Source organism: Mustela putorius, unplaced genomic scaffold (assembly GCF_011764305.1).
Source record: "Mustela putorius furo isolate JIRA1106 unplaced genomic scaffold, ASM1176430v1.1 tig00000854_pilon_pilon_pilon, whole genome shotgun sequence".
In the NCBI taxonomy this organism is placed as follows: Eukaryota; Metazoa; Chordata; class Mammalia; order Carnivora; family Mustelidae; genus Mustela; species Mustela putorius.
In genome coordinates this window covers 6,428,177-6,452,123 of record NW_025421496.1, presented here as the reverse complement: position 1 = coordinate 6,452,123, position 23,947 = coordinate 6,428,177, and the positions used below count along the sequence as shown (strand labels likewise).

The following is a 23,947-nucleotide window of genomic DNA, read 5'->3' as shown; positions in this document are numbered from 1 at the left end:
TCTTAAATTATCTTAGAAGTTAACCAGCCCAGGGGTGCCTGGGTGGCTCAGTGGTTTAAAGCCTCTGCATTCGGCTCAGGTCTTGATCCCAGGGTCCTGGAAGCGAGCCCTGCATCGGGCTCTCTGCTCAGCAGGGTGCCTGCTTCCCTTCCTCTCTCTCTGCCTGCCTCTCTGCCTACTTGTGATCTCTGTCAAATAAATAAATAAAGTCTTTAAAAAAAAAAAAAGATGTTAACCAGCCCAACACCTGGTTTTATAGGAATGGAAATGGAGGCATAGTAAGTACATGGGATTTAGCTAAGAAGCCACTTCTGAGCAGTGTCACCCCGAGCGAGAACCAGGCTCTTCTGTCTTCATCTGCTGTCTTGTTCCATTTCCATGTATGTGACCCACATCTATAATCTGCTGAGAGAACCTGATTATCTGGGATTTTGTTTGTTTTCTGAAAGTGCCAGTGACTTATTTTCAAAGCTATCCTAAGCAGACTGAACTGTTTTCTACAAAAGGGAGGGGTACACAGGTGAGAAATTGAGTGTGTTGAAAGAAGTGGTTGTGATCGACTGGCTTGCACTGGCTTTCCCCGGGTCGCTTAGCTGGTAGCTCGGATATGCGATCTTCGTCTGGTTCCAGATACCGCCGCCCACTTTTAGTTTGTAATAAATGCATAACTGCGATGTCGTTATACTGCCGACTGAAGGCAGGAAACAGACTAAGTAGTGTTTCCTTTGTGAATGACCAACTGCTCAGGACTTCTTTCAAATTGATGATATAAATAATCTAACGAGGTCCTTCATTGTACATTTCTCGGAGCAAACAGAATGCAGCGTGTTTTTATAACCAGATCGCTATTTGATTTTTTTTTTTCTCTTTCCCACATTTGGATATAAATGGATATAGAATTACTTAAAATGCTGCATATAAATTAAACATTAAAAGGGAGATACAGAGAGCTAAGCTGTCCCATTATAATCTTGAGTTCCGCAGTCACTGCCTCAAGGACACTCCATTTCATGTCACATGTCCTTCTTTGGAAAAGTGATCACCAAGGTTCAAGTAACATTTAAGCATAGAGGCAACTGCATAATTTATGGACCTTTTGGGGTTTTTTTTGGTTTTGTTTTGTGTTCTTATTTTCATGCAACACAGGAACATAGAAGACTCTTTAATTCCGACTAACTCCCTTTGCGCTTCTCCTCCTGTCTTTGTAGATCGGGGCCCTGAAGGACTACTACCACTTCTACCATAGCAGGACGATTAAAAGGTCAGTTCTCTCGAGCAGAGGAACCCACAGTTTCATTTCAATGGAACCAAAGGTAAGAAGAACCAGCTGGCGGGGGTGGGGACCAAGAGGCAAAAGCTTCTGCATTTTTCATTGGTAATAGCACACCAGCAACTGATGACCAGCGCAAAGACTCACATTTCGGGAGCCGTCTTATTGTCCTTGGATCTAGTGTCTTGGCTTCCGCTTCAGACCAAAATAGATGAGGGCTTGATTTTCACCAAAATGCCATTATCGTCCCACTGGTATGACAGCCCAGGGGGATCATGAGTATGGGTTCTCATGGAGAAGGAAGGAGTGTGTGTGTAGGGGGATATCGATTGATTCGGATGTGTTGAAATAGTAAGAGTACCACACCGTGTACTGATTTGCGTATAGATCTGAGGTTCTAGCCGAACTCCATAGAGGGGTCCCTAACAGAACCCTTAGGTCAGGTGTCAGGTCACCCCGGATCCTTGCAATCTCAGCTGATGCTGGTAGAGCCATGCCTCTGGCAGCCCGAGGACTAGATCATGTCAGGGACAGGAGGGATACTGAGCACAGAAGGGATGGAAGCTGGCTCCTGATCTCGAGGTAGGGCTCATCAGGTAACTTTCTTGCACGTTGTCTTTACTCCTTGTCCTTTGGGGTTATATAAACAACATCCCCTTGGGAGTCCCTAGAAGGAGACTACCTTCTCCCACTTCTTTCTAGAGAGGCGGGGCAGCTTCAAACTGGAAGATAGGAAGTGGAAGGGGGTTGTTAGGGACAAATCAGCCAGTAGCTAGCAGCTAACGCTCAGGGCGAGTTACACCCCTGTCCTTGTCAAGTTAGAGGAGGGCTCGGACTCTGAGGGGGAGCTAGTTGGCCTCCCAGTTGTCGCAAGTAAAATGGAGAGCAAGGCAGCTGTACCAGCCCGCCCCAGTTCTGTGGGCTCACTGGTGATTACTTATTCATTGGGAAAGGATTTTTCTCCCCACCCCCTTTATGTTTTGGATTTGCCATATGAACTCATTTTCAAATAAATTGGTGAACAAGTCCCTACAAGTGAGCACAGCAATCTCACCTAGAGATACCACGAAAATTGTATTCCTCATTAAAGCAAAAAGTCCTTCTTTGCATTAATATGCAAATCAGGTTTGCCATTTGGAGTCCTGCCCTCTCTTATGTGCCACAGTTGGCCTTGTTTAATTTGTTTCTGGAATATTATCACATGGTGTTCATGATTGTGAACTTGGATCTCGGTGATTCGAGAAAGCACATTGTTTGTAGGTCCCAATTTTCTATAACCCAGTTTTGGGTTATAGGAACATCCCTTAAGACTTACACTCCGGTGGCCTGAGGATTGTTCCCCCCCACCACCCCCCTTCATCTCTATTCAGACTTGAATGTCTCTGGAAAAGCAATCTGTTGGAATGTTCTTGAATTAGCTGAATTTTTTAAGCAAAGTCACGTTTTTCATCTGCTAAACAACTTTTCTCGAAGCTTTCTTGAACTTTGGTAATTAAAATGATTCCAATTTCATACCTCATGTGTGTAGTCAGTGTGAATTTGAGAAACCAAGTGCTAGTCGGTTTGGGAGGTAAGAACAGAATGTAATGAGGTATTGTGTTCGTACTGAAGTATTTACTGCTGACTAGGGAGCTGATTCAGTCTTTAATGTCATCTTGGGGAATCTTGGTCTACTTGTCCTCTTCCTCCTCCCTTTCTTCTTCTTCTTCTTCTTCTTCTTCTTTTAGATTTTTATCTATTTTGGGGGGGGCGCAGAGGCAGAGAATCTTCAAGCAGCCTCCTTGCTGAGCATGGAGCCCGACGCGGGGCTCGATCCCACGACCCGTGAGATCTCGACCTGAGCTGAAACCAGGAGTCGGACACTTAACTGACTGAGCCACTCAGCGGGCCCTCCCTGGTCTTCATTTCTGTTCATCTCGGTGCATCAGATAGCTTATGCGGGATCCCCCAGAGACCTTGGGCACTGGCGCACATCATACCCGGAATGTATGCCCTCCCTCCCCCAGTCCAGAGAGTAGGGCCGTTTCAGGACAACTCTATGGCACATGCTCAGTGACCATTCCTCCTCAATAAAGAGAATACCCCTTGGGAGAACCATATCTTACTCTTTATTCGGATGCCTCCTACCCCTCATTCCCACCTAGCCATTTATACAAGAACGTCATAATCTACCAACTTTGCGGCTGGAGCACCCTAGTGGGGGCTGTCCCTGGTTTCTCTCAGATACTTCTTATGGCTCATTCACTCATTGACCATTTCTTGAGCCGTCAGTATATGGCAGGCCCTGTACTAGACTCTGGGGCTCTGGAGACGTAGTGGTGCCCTGGGCGAGCTCGCCGCAGGCTTCCAAAGCGGCTGTCAGGGAAACCAACAACAATCCGGTGCTTCTCAGGTGTTGGGGGTAGGGGAGCAGATGGGAAAGAGATGCACTATATTCCTCCTCCTTCTCCAGCTCTGTCCTTGGAAAGCTCAGACCCACTTGGGTCATTATTATTGTTTTTTAATCTTGAAAAACTTTTTACTTGGAGAAGTCATGGAAATATTGTGAGGAATCCCTATGTAAGCTTCCCACAGTCCCCAAATGTTAATGTTTGTGTTTTTACATGTTACCATACTTATTTGATCATATTCTCTCTCTTCTCTCTAGACACACACCCACACCCACGCACATGTACATGTGTATGTACAAATCTATGTACGTAAGTTTTTTTTTCTGAAAATTTGGGAGCAAGTTACACACATGATGCCCCTATGACTTTATGGATTTCACTGTGTATTTACTCAAACCAAGAACATTCTGTTATTATAAGCACAAGTACAGACAGTTAACATTCTGTAAAAATCTGGATATTAACAATGATTTAATATTATTATCCAGTCTACAGATTTCATTCAAGTTTTGCCAGGTGTCTCTTTTCTGGGCCAAGAACACATTTAGCCGTCAATTTGTCTGATGTCCCCTTTGTAGACTGGGTCATACTTCTTGTCCTTTTCTTTTTTTTCTTTTTTTTTCCTTTCAACAACGAACACTTTTTTACTTTTAAAGATTATTTGAGAGAGAGAGAGAGAGCATGCACACATGCAAGTGGGGGGAAGGGCAGAGGGAGAGAATCTCAAGGATACTCGCGGCTGAGTGTGGGCCCATCACATGGCTCGATCCTGGGACCCTGAGATCATGACCTGAGCCGAAATCAAAAGTCAGATGCTTAACCGACTGAGCCACCCAGGTGCTCAAACAGCTAGCAGTCTCTCTGAAGGTTACAGGCCTGGTATTTTGTGGATTATCTAATGCCGTGTTTAATTCAGGTTTAGCAAGACCACCAGAGGAGTGCTGGGTTCTAAACACATCAGATCAGGAAGTGCGTGATGCCAACTTGGTTCGTTACTCGTGATTTTAACTTTGGTCCCTTGGTGGTGACACATGTAGCGTCTGCCAGTCTTCTCTACATTAAAATGACTGGTTTCCCCTTTCTATGAATAAGTGTTTGATGGGGAGATACTTTGAGACCACGTGAATGTGTGTGGGCTGACTTTGTATGTTTCACTCCCATTGAGTGAAGTAAAGCTAGTGTCTGTGTGACTTGCTTTCTTAGGAAGGTCTTCTTTTCTCGATTGTTGGGTGGGTGTATGGTGGATGGTTGGTGTGCCAGAGTGGAGACGCGTGTGTGATTTGGGTGGTGGGACCGTGTGGAGTGGCTTGGTGGCAAACATCGGTGGTACGGCGAGTATTTTTGATTGTCATTTTCTTAAGAAGGGGCATTCCAGTGAATTGCAGGGAATACACATGCTAAACGGATCCTAGCTTTTACTTGCTATAGTAAATTGCACGTTTGTTTGGTTTTTTCCTCTGCTTTTGTTTTTATTTAGAGGGTTCTAAAGAAGGAAATGCAGAAGTGGCCAGAAGGGTTGTAAGACCAACCCTTCTGGTGCTAAGAAAATTCTGTGGTCAGAGAACAAGAATAGCCTGGTTTCCGTATGTTAACATTATGTTATGATTAGCTTTTTAAATGACAGAGATGCACAGACTTCTAAGACAGCGCCACTACTACAGTAATAACATTTTTGCAGAAAATGTTGGTGCCGTGTTACAGCGACTCGACCAGTGAGTCTACAGTATTCGTATCCATACCTTTCTTTTTAACTGGCCAGCTTTTTTCTCCAAGAGACCCAAGCTGTATCTTAGAAACAATGGTTTTGAGTTCATAGTCTCAGAAGCCTCTCATTAATTTAGAAATCTTTGCCAGCCCTGTGGGATTTGGTCAAAGAGGCTGTCATCTGTGAATGGAAGTTCTTTTTTTTTTTTTTTTAAGATTTAGTTATTTATTTAAGAGAGAGAGGGAGAGTGCACATGTGAGCAGGGGAAGGGGGTGGCGGGAGAAGAGAATTTCAGGCTGACCCCCCACTGAGTGTAGAGCCAGATTTGGAGCTTCATCTCATGGCCTGAGATCACGACCTGAGCCGAAATCAAGATTTGGACACTTGACTGACTGAGCCCCCCAGACGTCCCAGAATGGAAATTTTTTATAGCTTTTGTGTTGCTCTTGCAGACATGGGCACGGAGCGGAGGTGAGATTTTTCATTCTCCTCCTCCTCCTTACCCAGAGTAGAAAAACCAGAATTCGAATTTTCCTATTAGAGTAAGCATTTAAAATTTTTAAAAAGGTAAAAAAAAAAAAAAAAAAAAGCAGAAGCCAAACAGTAACAACAACAACAACAAAAACCCATGCCACTAAGTTCGGTCCTCATGTCCTGTCCATGTGTAATTTACAAGTATAGCTCCCTTTGCCCATTGGATTTGATCCTGAAGGTTCTGTCCTTTCAGTCTTATTATTTTTTCCAGCCCTTTATCTGAGTTCAGGTCTGTTGACTGGTCAGTTTTTGTCCAAATCCAGGTTAGAATCACCCTCTGCTATGGAGTAAGGAATATCCACCTCTCCTGTCTAGTTTTTCCCTGAAGCTCATATTTGTTCAACTGCCCCATTGCATGGCTGTATGACTATGTAGGTTATTGTGGAAAGACTATTCCTATGATACTATTTACTGCAGAATTGTAGGATCTTTAGATTGAGACTTCTCTCTTTCCTAGCCAGTGTGGGCGTCCCTTCCAGTGTGCTGCGAAGAAGGATTTTGTTCAGATCTGTTAAGCATGCCCAGTGACGGGCTTCAGTACTGGACAAAGCAAACACCGCTATAATTGAAGAGATTTAACTTGGTGAATTCTAATCGGCTTGCCTGAAACATCTACCCATTGGATCTCTTTTTTTGCCTTCTGGACGTATATATAACAGTTCAGTAAATGTCAGAAGCTCTTTGCTGCTTCTCCAGGAGCAGCAATTGTGCCCCTGTAAATGTGGCCCAGAGTTAAGTGCAAACCTTTAGCTCACAGAGCAAGCGCCCATTCATGACTTTCATCCATAAGCCATTTCGTCTGAGAGAACTTTCCAGCAAAAGTTCAGGCATTATATAGCGACAAAAAAAAGGGGTTTGAGGAAGGAGTGCTTGGATGTAGTTAGCAAGATTAGAGGGAAATCAGCCCTGGGCAAGAAGACTGGGAAGCTGAGTTTCCTCACTAACCCAGGCTGGTACCTCTGGTGCCCAGGACTTGGTTTTCCGATGATTGGCATTTTCTTCCTGTTGCCTCAAGAGTGAAAGACCTGCGGTGCCATGATGGAGGAAGGGTCCAGAAGGACCTCCCTCCGCCTGGCTCCCATGTTCCTGAGGCTCTGCACAAATCCACTTCTCAGTCAAACCCCATCTCCCCCATGGACTCACTTTGTAATTTTGGAATATTCTAGCTCCACTTCTGATTGATCTTTAATTGATCCATAGAGACCACAGCATCTGCCTTCCCTCCTGCTCTTAGCTCGGAGCCAACCCAGTTAGAAGTCATTCGCATGCACCCGATCTCCTAGCGGAGCCCCGGAAGGAAAGAAACCTCATTTACTGAGAAATAGATGCTCAGAAGTGTCTGACCTCTGCCTTCCCTGGCTCCAGGCGTGAATCGCAGCCACACCTTTTTACCGAGAAGATTCCATCGGGCCTGACGCAGCTGTGGGATCTGCCTTCACCTGAGTTCAGGTGCTTCCTGTTGGGGCCACGCTCCACTTCCTCCACGGACATGGCAGTCAAGGGGGCACAACTGGGGACTGTCTTGTTCCAAACTGTCTTCTCTTTGCCACCTTTCCAGCTGTGTCATGTAACCATTATAGCGAAGTCCCATCTGGTTTTTGGTAGCATTTCTTTATCTTTGAAAACCCTACTAGGATGCATATATATTCTCCCTGCCCTCATTCCAGCGGCTTCTCCTGCGAGCTGTTTTCTTTGGCCGGTTAATTTTCCACTCTTTGCTTTTAAATGTGATAATAACTTAATGGTTGGACTTTCTCTTGTGAAGTGCGGTTTTATTATCTCACGTTCCTGGGTGGGTGCTCGCCCAGCCGTGTGGGACGACCCCTGGCGTGTGGAGGTGGAATGACAGCAGTGGTGTTGTCTCAGGCAGGCACCCGAGTCCTCGTGTTCTCCGCATATGTCATAACCGTGATCATTGCACGTATGCCCCTTGGGATCTCGCCGGTGAATGACAGTCACCAAGTATCCTGAGAATGGATTCTTCCAGAAGCAGCAGAAACAGCGTGGGCTCATGTCCAACAATGCCCAGGGAGGACACGGACATGGCAGTCAAGGGGGCACAACTGGGGACTGTCTTGTTCCAAACTATCTTCTCTTTGCCACCTTTCCAGCTGTGTCATGTAACCATTATAGCGAAGTCCCATCTGGTTTTTGGTAGCATTTCTTTATCTTTGAAAACCCTACTAGGATGCATATATATTCTTGGCAGAAGCATTCCAATTCGCAATCTTTGGCACATTCGTGATGATGAGATGGCCAGGAGTTTGAGGAAGGCAGAAGGGGGTATGCGGGTGCAGAGTTGACTGAGGTTCCCACTGGCCTTACTTTCCTGTCTTGTTTCCAGGTCTTCCAGAGGCCTGGATGGTCAGAAAACCAGAGAGCCAGAGTGTATGCTGCTGGGTCATCTGATGCGAAAGTTTCGGTCATGACCCAAATCCCTTATAGGCAGGAGTGAATTTAAAAAATAAATAAATAAAATTCTCAGCTACTTTGGAAATGTTGCCAAATCTTTATTAGAGAGTGCTTGGCAGGACTTCGTTTTCAAAGGTTATAAACTCGCATGCCTACCGTGGGAGTGCAGATCATAAGAATGAGTGAGATGGGCCAGATAGAAAATAATGGGGTAAACAGCAAAGCAGAGAACCCTTGCTGTGGGGGGAGGGAGCAGGTGCCTCTCTGCTAGGGCCGCTAGTCACTTGGGCAGGCTGGTTTGGTTCTGCCCCTTCCGAAGAACTGGCCAGTCTGGATGGCGGCGTCACATTTCCCGATTTTAAAGGTTGACAAATAATTGGAAAGTTTGAAAATATTTGTGTGGGCCAAAGACAACGTGGCTGAGAGGCATCCCAACTTGTGACCCCTTGAATAGGCTGTGTTGGGAGAAAGGGAGGAAGGCATGGAAGATTCCAGCACTTTTGTAACTTTGCCTGGGTCTTACCCTCACCTGAACACCAGCATTTGTTCTGTTGGTCATGCTCCCCTGAGTGGCTGACATGCGATTTTTCTTGGTGTCTTCCTCTCCAAGTTGAAATATGAGGATCTTTGGGGCATAAGGTCACTCAAGTTCTGTAGCAAAGGGTCCTACCACCGGGGACAGGGCAGAGGGCTCGTTCTAGCTTCGCCTGAGCTTTGCCCCCTTTCCCACTGACACCTGTAACGTGCTGGGAGAAACAGTTTTAACAGGGAATGAAGGTTGTGGAAACAGGGTAAGTCGAAAAAAAGAACAAGTGCAAGTGATGGCCGTGGGAAAATAGTAAGAGAGATTTGACAGAGCAGAGGAGGGTCGCTACGGATTTTGCGTAAGTCACGTCAGCCGCTTGAAGGAAGGGTACCATATGTAAAATCTTTATTATTTTCTTAGATGAGATAGTATTTCCAGATGTCCGAATCTAAAGAAGTAGATGCTGGGTCTAGAACATGGGAGGTGATGACAACATTCTGAATTTCTAAGATTGGACGGTCTTACCTTTGTTCTGGTTGCTTCGTTAATAGGATACCAGAGTCTGGGTGGCTTATAAACAGCAGAAATGTATTTCTTTTAGCCTTGAAGCTGGCAAGTCCAAGATTGAGGTGCCGGTCAACTGGGTGTCTGGTGAGAACTCACTTCCTGTTTCACAGAGAACCGTCCTCTGGTTGTGTCCTTACCCGGCAGCAGGGTCAGGGGAGCTTTCTGGGCTCTCCTTTATAAGGGCGCTCATCCTATCCCTGTGAGCTCCAGCCTGTGACCTGTTCACCTCCCAAAGGCCCAACCTCCTAATACCAACACATCGGATATTAGGGGTTTCAACGTTTGAAGTTTGGGGGTCGCAAAGGTTTTCAGAAGGGAATTTTGGAGCCACAGGACATGCAAACCTAAGGAGTAAGTGAAAACAGTAAACAAGAAACAAAACCGAGCAGCAACAACACAACCCAGAGCCATTTTAATTGCCTGGCTTAGAAGGGAAATCATACTGGTCCATGTATTTATTTTAATGAATGCAAGAGTGAGTAAGAAATCTAATTAGAAGATCAGCATTGAAAAGACCTGATTTGTTAATAAGTGCTTATAAATTTTGTTTCTGTGCTCAGTTCTGCCAAATGTCAATCAATTCTCGCAACACTGAAGGAGGCAATACGGTGCAACAGAAAGACTCTTTGAGTTTTTGGTTCCAGCTCTGATCTCTGTAGGGTCATCCCTTAGCTGTCTGATTCCCCCCACATTAGAACATCCATCATTGTCCCTGAATGCACACAAACAGAACACTTGAGAAGTATAGTGTCCAACACAGTATAATGAATTATACAGCACAAGGAGAGATCAAAGGTATGGGTTAAATCCTTGTAACAAAGTAGTAAGTAGCCAATAAAGTGGTGTTCTAAGTCTGTACGTACTGATAAGGAAAGTTCTTCAAAATGAGCCATATAAAAAGAACATCTAAGAGGTGTTCTCATTTATGTTTTAGGTTCAAAGGACAAAAAAAGGACCTGTGTGTATGTGGGTATAATTCCATGCAAGGTAGTTTTGGAAATGACTCTGACCCTGAGCTGAAGGCAGAGGTTTTAACCCACTGAGCCACCCAGGTGCCCCACTGTATGCTTTTTTTTTTTAAAAAAACTATAGTGTATCTGCTTTTGTTGACATCCACAGTGCTTTGATATCTCAAATCCCATGGGTGTATCTCTAGCCTCATCTGATTCTACCTTTCCTTTGACACGGTCAGGCATTTGCTCCTTCTTGAAAAAAAGGACTCAGTTTCTTGAGGCTACCTTCTTTCAGTTTTTTTCTTGCCTCTCCTGCACCTTTCATCTTTGTCATCGATGGCATCCCTTCCAACTCACCTACCAATTTTGGAGAGCCCAGGGCTCACATTTATGCTGGTGTCTTTGCTTCAAATTTATATCTCCTTCTCTCCTCCACCTGACAACCCAAATTAAAGGTCTAGTAAGCATCTAAAACATAGTATTACACAGACGATACTTTTCATTCCTACACATCACCTTAACCCTCAGCACTTTTCTTTCCAGCGAATGGCGATTCATCCAGTTGCTCAAGCAAAAACAGAGCAGTCTGCAAATCTGTGGACTTTCCTCTCCTGTACCACCACGGGTCTGGTCAGTCCTACTGTCATCTTTGATCTGGACCACAGCAAAGGGCTCCATTTCCACTCTTGCTCTTCTGCGCAGTCCTAGTCCACCGAGAGTTTGCCTCTTAAGATACACAAAGATCAAATATTTCAATGACTTGCTATTGACTTGAGATTAAAACCTAGTTTTTTTTGTAATGATCTTCAAAGGCCATCCTGATCTGGGCTCTTCCTACCTCTTCCTACCTCCCTGAGCTAGTTTTTTTTTTTTTTTAATATTTTATTTATTTATTTGACAGATCACAAGTAGGCAGAGAGGCAGGCAGAGAGAGAGGAGGAAGCAGGCTCTCCGCAGAGCAAAGAGCCAGATGCGGGGCTCGATCCTAGGACCCTGGGATCGACCTGAGCCGAAGGCAGAGGCCTGACCCACTGAGCCACCCAGGTGCCCGCCTGAGCTAGTTTTTGAAATGCCTCCCTTTTGCTTATTACGATTAAGTATCTTGGCCTCTCTACCTCTCAAAACACTGAACTCTTTCTCTTTTTCCCTTTGCCTGGAATGCATTTCCTTTGGGCTTTTCCTGATGGTTATCTTCTCACCTTTTACACACCAAAGCAAAGGTCACCTCCCTTGAAGAACCTTCCCCAGTCCCCCTTCCTAAAGTAGACCTTCAATCTCATCCACCCACCAACTGTCTAATTATGTCTTGACATATCTTGACATGTGGCTTTCTTCTTTGTTACCTACCAGAATGCAAAACCATAGCTTCTTTATTTGGTTGTTGTTGGTTTTCCCCTTCCAGGATATAAACTCAGTGGAGGCGGGAGCCCCAGATATCTTGTTAATTGTGGTAATTTCTTGACAGTATAGTATCTGGCTCATGAAAGATGATCAGTAGAAGAATGAATGGATGGATTTTATTTGAATATTAATTTTTATGACACATCAATGATGGAGACAATAATAAAGCTATAATCTGTGGTTTTTCTCTTAATTTTGCTAGAACCTAAATCCTCTTATGCTGGCATGCACAGTACTAGCTCATTTTGCTGCAGACCTGGGAGCAACCAATCTGTTATCAGAGCCATTGGCCAGGCTTGTGATATTTGGATTCTGGTCTCAGCGTTCCTGCTAGCTCAGAGTTGCTATTAGCATGTCACTCCTCATTGAGCTTATCTCACTTATAAAATCACGAAGCAGATGAGCTACTTTCTAATGTTCATTCCGATCCATTAATTACCATCTTGAACCAATGTCACTTATGATTTTACTGCTGGTCCTCAGTGCCCACCGTGTGCCCTTCTCATATTCTCTTTCTAGTGTCTTTCCAAACTTTCTCCCTCTCCATTTCTCCTCAAGATTTAGAATATTTCTGAGCACATTTAGCTCTCTTCCAAGACACTGTTTTACCTGGAAGAGCTGATTGTGCAGTGAGACTTGAGATGAACCTTGAGGTTAGACTTAAGGCAACACACATGATAAATGAGGAACAAATAACGCTGCTTCTTTGTGGTCGTCGTACACGTGGGTCACTGATACAAGAGTCTGATAACGGGAATGGTCGGGATCATTGCTGATGTGCATGGATTTCAGAAGAAGGTCGTATCGAACAGCAAAACGTGGTACTTCATACAAGTTCTTCTAAAGGAAAATGGGATACCTTCTGGAATGACAACACCATAGAACAAATCTTTAAAAGCCCGGCCGCACAAATGAGAAATGAGCAGTATCTTCGGAGGGTGGTGGTAGGGGTATGGGTAGGAGGTGGAAAATAGTAGAGGCCCCAAATAAGATCAGATTGAGTCAAGGGTGGGCCCAGTTAGTGAAAATTGTTGGTGGATATGTAGATTCTTTTTTTAATACACTGACAAAGCTAAGTAAGCATTTTTATATCTGAGCTGTCAGGCCAAAGCTGCCATTCCAGGAAACAAAAAAAAAAGGAACAAAACACTTAAAAAAAAAAAAAAAATGAACAAAACAAAAAACAAGTGTAGAAGACCAGCAAAGCTAGTCGCTGAGTAACAAGACTGTGTCCTTAGTATGGACTTGCTCGGCCCCAGCTCAAGGGCAGCCTTTGCTCTAGGTAGAATGTTTCAATAACTTGTCTTAAGATGGAGACATGCTTGGGGCGCCTGGGTGGTTCAGTCTTTTCAGCGTCTGCCTGCAGCTCAGGTCATGATCTCAGCGTCCTGGAATCGAACCCCTGCATCGAGCTCCTTGCTCAGTGGGGAACCTGCTTCTCTCTCCCCTTCTGCCTCTGCCCCCCTGTGCTTTTGTTATCTCTCTCTCTCTCTCTCTCTCACAAATAAATATGAAATCTTAAAAGAAAAAAAAAGATATAGACATGCTTTTCAGATTTACCTTTGAACCAGTGGGAAACCCCTTTTCAACCCATCTGTGCACAGAGAGAAAGTGACACGGTTGGAGCTTTCTTGAAAGATCGGGGAAAAAATGTGGTGATTTCTTAACACAGGGAAACCTGAAGTCCCCCGGGAATGAGGTAGCATGAGAGAGAGATCAGACATCACCCATTCATTTGCTTTCCCCATAGATGGTTTTGAGAGCTTATTGTGTACAAGGTGCTGGGCCAGACATCAGAGATAAAACGGAAAAAGCAGAGATAGTTCTTGTCCTCAGGGAGCTTACCATCTAGTAAACCTGGAGCCCAGGTCTGAGGCCAAAAACCTAGTTTTCAGCCTCAGTTTTGATCCCCATATGCTCAACTGTGGAAAGCTGAGACTTTTGACAGCATCATTTAACATATTTTAAAAGCTTTTCACTAACTCATATCAAGTTTATATTTACACCTCGGGCTGCCAGCATTAAAAGAACACATTTTAACATGAGCGTGACCCAGATACTGCATGGGCCATATCTACGCTAAAATAAATTATTTGTTGTGTCCTTGAAATTCAAATTTAACTGAATATTTCGTGTTATTATTTAGTTAATCCAGCAACCCTAGTTTATACCTAAATAATCTTGATATTACATTTAGGAAAAAACCTAGTGGTTCTGAGACACGTACAATGGTGAGGCACAGCTAAGATTGGCAGAGACTGACCGAAATCCCAGTACATGTTCCCCTTGTAGCTAAAAGTGGAGCGTTCCAAGGAACAAAATGGCATAAAGCGAAGGACCAGTGAGCATTCATTTATATGGGGGGAAAAAAAACCACTGAGCATTTCCAGACCCCAAAAGTAACCCTTCATACGCTTTTCTGATGCTTTAGGCAATGTCTTGCTAATAGATGCGCAGTGTAAATGGAGATACAGGTGCTCCCAGACCTAGTTCAAAGCTGCAGTGGCTGGCTTGAGGCAGAGGTGCTGAGTGTGGGTCCCCAGGAAGGAGCTCGGCGGTGCTGGGCGTATGGCTTGGGGGGTGCTCTGCCTTTATAATGGCTTGCTGCAAAATCACCATGTAGCTCTAGGTTTGTTTTTTTATAAAAGTAAAAATGCTCTTTGGATTTCTTCCAGTTGGCAAAAACAGGTACGAATGTAGGTCTTTTGCAAAAGCGAAGGGGAATAGTGCAAACTTTTGAAAAGTCGGGGATACCTATATCTCGTGACCGTAGTATTTTGGGGCATTTTGATTGGTTTCCCAACTTACAATAGTACCTGTAATCCAGCCCTCAAATTGTCCCTGCTGCCCTGGCCCAATGATTGCTTCTTTGTTGTTTAGTAGAAAGGCAAAACCTCTATGAGAGAGAGAGAGAGAGAGAGAGAGAGAGAGAGTGTGTGTGTGTGTGTGTGTGTTGGGGTAGAGCGTCGCTATGACTAACCTGGGAGCCGTCACTACAAGGGCATTCTAAATGAGAGCATCAGCCTGATCAGCTTTCCGCTTTTGGGCTGTGTGATTGTAAACAAAGCAACACAATTTGTAGATTTCTAGATTTTGGAAATTTCAAAGCAGTGTAGTTTAGCACTGCACCTGCATGGGGACAGTTCCAATTTCATAGGCATAAGCTCTAACCAAGGTATGAAATTAATTGATAGGAACAGGGTCAGAAGTCCAGCCTGGCACAAATCTGAGAATGCTGAATTACCCCGAGAGGGCAAAGGCTCCCCGTGTAGACCTGATAGCAAGGTGAATCACCAGTCAATAAGTTGGCCTTTTTCTCTTTGATGACTTCATAGCTCAGAGTACGGGGAGCACTGGGATTACATCACTGAGCATAAAATTATAGACCCCTCTTCCCTCTGTACCAGTTCCTGCATCGTGAGTGAATTCGGTGGCAGGGAATTAGGATTCTGTAAGGGTTGGTTTTCTCCTATCATCAGTGGATAAGTAGAGCCCATGCTCAGCCTTGTGTGTCTAATTCAAGTTTGTCGTGGAACACACCCTTTGAAGTGACAGGCACAGCTGTGCATTTGTGGCAACATTTACAAGCTTTGAATCTGAATAATACAAAATAGGATGGGAGTGGAGCCACAAGAAAAATGATAGCTCACATCTTTCCAAGAGTTAATGGCATATATTGTTATTAAGCCTTTAAAAATCCTCATTAGATGGCATGTATATTTTAGTTCTTTAGAATGGATTTTTTCTGATGTTATGACCACAGTTTTCAAGCGCACAGCAAAATTAGAGAATTCAAAGTGAACACCCCTCTCCTTAGCATCTAGATCCACGATTACCATTACTTCCTTCATCACGTGTCTCCACACCTGCCCGTCTTTATTCATCTGTTAATCCATTTCATTTCTCGAGGCATTTGAAAGTACATTGCAGACATCTGCCTCTTCCTCCTAAATACTTCGGGGGGCATGTCATTAATAAGCTTATTTTTGGTTTCTTTTCTGTTGATATAAAATCTGCATATGGTGAAACTCACAGGTGTCAAACACAGAGTCTTCGAGGTGTGACCAGTGCGTACACGTACATAACCGGAACCTCTGGTAAGATGGGACTATTCCCATCACCCCATAAGCTTCTCTCCGACCCCTTTCCTTCTAGTCAGTTGTCTTCCCCCAGAGACTACCACTGTTTGGTTTTTTCCCCCACTATCAATTAGTTTTAAAGGGCTTTTTAAATTAAGGCACAATATACAAAGAGTAAAATTTGTCTTTTATAGGGTGCAGTACTGTGAGTTTTGATAAACGTATAAAGTCTTGTCACCATGAAGTCAAGATCTAGAACACTGAAAAATTGTCACCATCAAAAATTTTCTTGGGTTCCTTTATAGTCAATCCCTCCCCCCATCCCCAGCTCTGATAAGCACTCATCTGTTCTCTGTCCTATAGTTGCCCTTTCTAGAACATTCTATGAATGGAATAATATAATATGTAGCTTTTTGAGTCTGGTTACTTTGACATAACCTGGAGCATTTGAGAGTGTGTGTCAGTGTTTGCCAGTGGTTTGTTCCGTTTTATATACTGAGTATGAGTATGATGGAATACTGCGTAGTATTCCATTGTGGGGGCAAATCCCAGTTTATCCATTCACCTGATGAAGGACATCTGGGTTATAACAGGTTTCAACAATTACGAGTAAAGCTACTACCAACTGAATGGAGTATGTTTTTAAGTCTGGAACAAGGCAAATTTGTCACTATGTAGGTTTTGTATTTACTTGTTAATTCTTAGTCCACTCCCAGAAATAAGACGAATGCACAGTCGGGATTGCTGGAAGTGTGCATTGTATGACTTGGAAGGAAATTCAGTTCTCTCGCTCCCATGCAATTTGCAGATTGTAAACCCAGGTCATCAGTATGCATTACATTTGCCATTTTGACTTTGGGAATCTGAATAACATTTCAGTAACTCTTTGAATTTCATAGTTTAAAATGTCTGTCTCATGGGTGTTTTTTAGTTTTTTTTTTTTTTTTTCTCTTTTCCAAGGGGGTTTTGCATATTTTTCTTTGCTGGGCAGGGCAAATGTTTTGATTTAACAGTTTCATCTCAGGAAGAAGAATGTATAATCCAGGGGTGCCTGGGTGGCTCAGTGGGTGAAGCCTCTGCCTTCAGCTCAGGTCATGATCTCGGGGTCCCCTGGGATCGAGTCCCGCATCAGGGTCTCTGCTCAGCGGGGAGCCTGCTTCCTACCCCCCCTCTCTGCCAACTTGTGATCTCTGTCTGTCCAATAAATAAATACAATCTTAAAAAAAAAAAGAATGTATAATCCACCCTTCTGTTTCGAGCACCAAAGGTAAAGATTTGCGGGTGAGGAGGCAAGAAAAGCGAGACTGGGGAAAAGGTGTATGAGAGAGGGGAGGGCTTCAAGAAGCATTAACAAGCACCAATAAATATTTTATCGAGTCGCTATGTGGCAGTGGTTATACCAGGTCAAATTGCCTAACAGTGAGTCAGGTGGGTGCAGGGTTTAGTGAGCTGAGCGGAGGTTGAAGGGATGCATTTCACCGTAGGACTGCGCTTGAGTTTTGGCCCGAAATCTGGAGCCAAATGTGAGAAGCAGCTGCCAGGTGCCTGCTGGGATGAGACCTGTTTGTCTCTTCTTGCTTTTCGAATTTTCTGTGAAAGCAGAAACAGCATGGTAGTTTTATTTACATGCACGCGCATGCATGTGTGTATGTACACACACCCATTTATAATAGAGTTGGGGATAACAAAAGAAAATATTTGCTTTGTTCATTTACTCACTTAATTATTGAACAGAAATGGATAAGCATCTGTCAAATCCCCACACTCTCGGAACTGTAAGTCAGAATAATCAGATCTTAATAAAAGAAAAAAGATGTGGTGTTATCACTGTGGTAAGAGTTAAGGGTAGAGCTTTTGTAAAACCCTGTGGGATGGGAAGCTTCCTTCTCTTTAAACCAAGGGTAGGAAAGCTCCTGAGTCAGTCTCATAAACCAAAGGTAGGAGAAGGAGATGGTGATGCAGAAAACTCTTTTCAGCATTGCATGGGAAGGCATTAAACTGATAAACTTCAAATAGTAACACAGTGACATTATAGAGCATCTGAATGGTGTGGCTAAAAGATCCACCGAAGCATAGAAAACCAAGTGATGGTACAACATACCTGGTATATTGTTTCTAAAAAGAGACCGGATTTTTTTTTTCTCCCATGTAAGAGTTTGTGTGAGCGTTCTGAAATTATCATCACAGAAGCATTTTTCTTTTTATGTCCATTATTGTTCAGATTAGGTTCATCAGTCACTTTAACACGCAACTGACATCAATCATCTGCCTTTGTGTTTGTAAACCATGATGTGGCTTATGAATTTATAAGCACATAAGTTGGTTAATGAGCCTCCTGGGAGGGAGGGGCAGTGCATCCTTGAACGTCTCCCTCCCCCACTTCTGGTGTCCAAGAAAGCTGATGAAGCACCCGAGAAAACACTGTGGCACTTTATCCTTATTAGAACGATAGCTTTGTTACAAAGTTATTGAGTTACTGTGCCTTGGCTTCTTTCAAGATCAAATTTACTCATAATTGCAGCTGGTACAATGGCAATTTGTTACACTTAAAATGCTTGGCTCTCCACAACATCACTATTAAGGAGAGTTAAGTGGGGGGTTGGCTGCAGGATCAAGTGGATTTAGCACTCAAGAAGACGGAAGGGGAGTGCAGGGTCGCACTCGGGAGTGCGCAGCCGCAGACTCAAGCCAGCTCACAGGGAGTGTGGCCTCCAAAGATGCCCTACCCTTTTGCTCTGGAGCTTTCTTGACAGGAGACCTGATGGGTACAGCCCTCTCCAGGGAGAAAGGAAAATTATGAGAGGACACACTTTACTTAGTACTTTACATAGTTCTATACTCAGTACTGGCTGACTACACATCTTTGAAATGCTATCTATTTGCAGATTCTGTAAGAACAATGAAATTCCTTCCTTCCTTTCTTTCTCCCCTCTTCTTCCCTACCTCTTTCTTCCCTCTCTTCCTTCCTCCTTTCTCTCTATAGACCTCTTTCTTCCAAATATTTTTAAAAATTCTACACGAAATATTGACTGCATCCTAAGGCAAAACTCCATTGTATGGTTCATAGGAATTCAAAATACATAATTGGAAGGAAAAACTACCATGTGTGAAGCCCCTATGCTGTGCTGAGCTCTGGGTTATGCAGTTCCTGAGCGCTGTCATTTGATGCTCTTCACAAACTCGTGAGAAAGGGAGCACTTCTTTCCAGGGAGCAGACCCAGAAAGACGAGGTCACTAGTCTTACCAAAGCACAGGCTGTTTTCCTGCACCAGCTTTCTCTTGCCTTTGTCTTTCTCCTTTCTAACAAAGATACAAAGTATGAGGGTAAAAAGTAACTGTTAAGGAAAATTGGCGTACTTTTGGCTAGAACTCTCAGGCATGGCTGAAAATCAGCTTCCCTTCTCCCAGCCTTGAAAGCCTTTTTCACCAACACCCATTCTTAAAAGTCATTTTTAATGATTTAAATAATGTTAAATAGGTTAAAACACTTCAACTTTAGTCGCAAACTGTAGCTTCCAATTAATTTAACAATAGCATTTAATTGGAGCTGGGGTACCACGGCTCTAAAAATCAGAATAAAAATCATCAAAATAGATAATTCCTGTGTACTTATTACATGTTATATATACTAACTCAGTGTTTCTCAATCTTTGTTTCATTACTGCCTTGCTAAGGAGAAAATTTTAATTTAATTTAAAATGAATGAAATTAAGTTGAATTTGAATTACATTTAATTTCTCCATAATGAGAAAAATTAAATATTAAGAGGTACATTTTTGTCAGGGAAGGTTGGGCTTTAGAGGATCACAGGCCGTTATAATTTTCTAAGATTTTTTCCCACCATCTAAGCTAATAATCCCTCTTGTCAAAAATGCGTGCACTCACTCAAATCACCCTGAGAGTTCGGTGCTCTTAATTAGTCTTTCCATTTTACAGATGAGAAAACAAAGATCCAGAGAGGTTAAGTAACTTGCTCAAGGTGGATTCACTAACAAGTTGCCAAAGCTTTCAATCTGTATGTCCTTAAGCACTGCAACCTGTTACCTCTGACTCCCCAGTCATGCATAAGGCAGTAACGTCATCAGCAAACACGTTTTATACAGTTGTTTCCCCCGATCCACCGGAAATATATTCCCAGACCCCCCACCAGTGGCCGCCTGAGATGGCAGATTGTATCAAACCCTGTATTTACTGTGTTTCTTTCTATAGGTACACACCCGTGATAAAGTTTAACTGATGAATTGGGCATAGTAAGAGATGAACAATAACCAACAATAAAACAGAACAATGCAACAATGTATTAGAATGAAAATTACATGATTGTGGTCTCTCTCTCAGAAGGTTTGGTTGGACCATACTTCCCTTCCTTGCGCTGATATGAGATGATAAAATGCCCACCTGGTGAGCGGAAGTGAGGGGAATGACACAGGCATTGTGGCTTAGCATGAGGCTACGGCTAACCTTCTGATAATTTCTCAGAAGCGGGAGCATCTGCTTCTGGACCCCCGCTACCTGTGGGTGACCGAAACTGGGGAAAGCAAAACCACGGGCAAGCGGGGACAGCCGTATTTACAAAGCAGTAATATTTGATCTCAGTATGTGTCTGAGTGTGTCCTTCCTGGTTAACATAGAGTCGGATTCTGGCCTTGGCATACTTTGTGATTCTCCATATGAACCCTTTCCTCCTTACCCTGCCTCAGCCCTTTCTTAAGTTCCTCGCAATGTTCTCTGCTTCAATCGTCCTAATACCCGTGGAGCCGAGAGGGCTGTCACCCTCGTTTTACAGAGACGTCAGTGAGCTTCGGGAAGCTGCCCACAGTCACGGCCGGGAAACCCCTGTCCTGGGCAAACCATCCAGACTGGTCATGTTCCCAGGCCCATGTGTCTCCTCGGTCCTTTCTGGACCATCTTCCAGGGCAGCCTCAGCTCTGGCGGGGGCTGGGGGGGGGGCGCTTCCGACATCTCATCACACATTTGAAAAGACGTTAATGTCCCTCAAATGTTTCTTTGAGATAATTCTAGATTCATGGACGAAACAGTGTGGCTCAAACTGAAGCTTCTGTGAAAGGGAAGCGATTCATAGTAACAATTGTGCATAATTGAAGGTACAAACTGCAGAGAAGTATTGGAACTCTGGCTGGCAGGCATTGCCGCCTGGAGCTCAGTTAGAGAGGAAAGCAAAACACTTTGGAACTTGGGCAGGATTACAACATAGATGCAGTTTTTTCCCCCCTCGGTGGCCGGCCTCTCGTGGTCTCCTCTCCATCCTTCGTCTTTCCGTCTTTCTGTTCTCAGCGCGCTCGCATCGTCTTCTTCAGCGATTCTCGGATGGGCTTTGGAAGCCTTCGTTCACAAGAAGCTGTGACAGGCCACTAATAGCTTAGGCAGAAATGAAAGCTTAGGGGTTAAAATATGAAGGGGACAGTTGAGACTCGGAGCAGGGAAACTCCTCGGAGGGCCTCACTGAGCCCCTGGCATCCTACCCAATGGCTGATGTCCACAGACTCGCCCTAGGGCTGTTCCTCGGGTTCTGAGTCACACTGAGTGTGGGTTTCATGGGATTTCCTGTACCCCCACCTTTCCTGAGACCGGAGCGCCTGTGCTCAGGGAGGCCCACCTTCCTCTTCTGGTTACGGGGCCTCATTTGACCCCGAATCTTGATTCAGTCCCAGCAGAAGGATGTGGGTCGAGGGATGAGCGATAGGGCTCCTGCTCTTGGCTTCTCAGGGTGACTGTGTTGGTGGTCTTGTGTGCCTTAGTTTCTCCATCTGTTTCCGTGGAAAGGATCATCAGCATTCTTGGAGATCCCAGAATGAAATGTGCTGTATAAACATCAGGCAGTGTTGTTACAATAAATAGCAAATTAGTGACTGTAGCTTAGATTTCCTACACTTGATGACTTGTGGGTGGACCTAAGAATCAGAAATTGTTGCTGGGAGAAAAAAAAAAAAAAAAGTACCCTCCCTCCTATCTTCTTACAGAAATAGAATTTGAGGATTTTGGCTACCATATGCTGAGAAACACAGTCCTGCTTCTCCCTATGGAAGGCTGACACGGTGTTTCCAGTCGAGTCTAGAATCCTGCTTATTATCTGCCTTGTTAATATCTGCCTCAAAGGTTCTAAACTGTCTAGCTTGTTGGTTTTCTCCTTCTAATTTTTACAAATCTCATTTTTTAATTTAAAATATTCTATTCAAATACATTCTAATAGTAATGCTCGTAACATTTTCCATTAGGCAAGAAGAGAGGAGACTCTCTCTGTTTAATGGTCTGGTTTCCTCAGGGAAACAGTCATATACATAGAGAGTAATAATTGTTTGCTGGTGGTTGTATGGTGAGACAGTTTCTCTCAGGTAATTTTGTTTTGAGAGATTCTGTTCCCATTGAGCGTCTCACCAAGGATCTGGGAGCGAGCAAGCATCCTCTTCTCTTACCTGAGAGGGAGAGTTTATGAAGCCAAAGAAAGAACAGTGACTTCCTCCCTGAATTCCAGATCTTAGATTTCTCTCATGCTATATGTGGTCATTTATTAGGAATACTAATATCTGCTCTGTCTGTCTAAGTGGGTTGTTGTGACGTTCTAATGATATTTAAAACTGTTTGGTAAATTCGAGATTGTGTAAAAGCAACACATTATCAGTGGTTAAGTGTAAGGTCTAAATTGGAAAGGCCTACTTTGCTTTCTGTGATGCCTGAGCAAGAACAAGCCCCTTGTTCTAGAATCAATTAGCCTTTGCCCCGGTCCAGGCTCAGCGGTGCTCACGACCTGCCTGTTGCTCGCTCCTGCCCCAATGGGGATACAGGGAGATTCGGGAGTGGGGACCGGATGCAGTTTATGAGGACATTTTCAGCAGACTCTACACTTAAAAGTGGTCTGTCCAGCCTGACTGTGAATGACTGCTGGATGAAATTCTGCTTTCCGAGTACCCATGTGTATCTACCAAGCACGCAGCTTGGAGACACGTTGTTCAGGAGAAAGGCATGAGCTTCAGAGGCCTCCTAGGTAAGTGTCGTGAGCTTCAATCTGTGCCTCAGTTTATTCTGTCTCATAGGGTTGTTTTGTAGATGAATTGAGATCATGTCCATGGAATTTTCTTCTTTCCATGGGAGACTGGACCCTTGATTTGGAGTCAGAAGAACTAATTCTATTGATCGCTCCATTGCACTGACAAAGAACACTGGGGCAAATGACTTTAGCTCTAGGAGCAAAAGTTTCCTTCCGTATAAAATGGAGATGGTAATAAGATCTCCCAGCGGTAGGAGGATTGCAGGTTAATTTCTTTTTTTTTTTTTTTAATTTTATTTATTTATTTGACAGAGAGATCACAAGTAGGCAGAGAGGCAGGCAGAGAGAGAGAGGAGGAAGCAGGCTCCCCACTGAGCAGAGAACCCGATGTGGGGCTCGATCCCAGGAACCTGAGATCATGACCCAAGCCGAAGGCAGAGGCTTTAACCCACAGAGCCACCCAGGCGCCCTGCAGAGGCCAGAGAGTGACAACAAGGATGCCGTTAGGCCCCTCATAGAGGTATGTCCACAACAAGGAGGAACATGGAGAGAAGAGTCGGGGACTCTGCAATAGCTTCTCAAGGGAGGGGCGACCCTGGAGCCAACCCTTATGAGATAGAAGTTGGCTGGTGGACAAGAAAATTTCAGTGGCACAAGGACATTCTAAGGGCGAAGATGGGCAGAGTTTCAGATGCGTGACCAGAAAGGTCATTATTTCGGCCGCATCTCATTTTGGCTAGAGATTAGGCATGTGTGTATAGGGCGAGTGGGTGAGGAGGGGAAGGGGTGGATAAGGCGGGGCTCTAGGGACCAGGTCTCAAATCGCTGCTCATTCAGGGCTGAAGAGCTTAGGCTTCATCTTGCATGCTGTGGGGTGTCCTTTTGTATATCTGCGACTCTAGAATTCCATGTTCTTATAGGAGGTGATGCTGCTGAGTCACCACGAGCTGTGTGTGCAACATGCTACCCTCCTACTGACTGAAGGATTTGCATTCACCTGGTTAAGTTCTTGTTTGGCATTCCGTGTCCAGCCATGGTACACATTCCAGTGTGGCTGGTCTTGGGGCCAGCTTGGTGGCCGTGGGACAGACTGAGCTATTTGCC

General features: G+C 44.2%; 1 protein-coding gene across 1 annotated transcript in view; it reads left to right on the top strand.

Annotated features, from left to right (window-relative positions):
- PCSK5 (proprotein convertase subtilisin/kexin type 5) overlaps window positions 1-23,947 on the top strand; it is a 450,143-nt gene that overhangs the window by 39,798 nt on the left and 386,398 nt on the right. Inside the window, 1 exon segment of the mRNA XM_045085372.1 lies at window positions 1,209-1,313. Within this exon segment, the coding sequence (XP_044941307.1) occupies window positions 1,209-1,313 (105 nt within the window).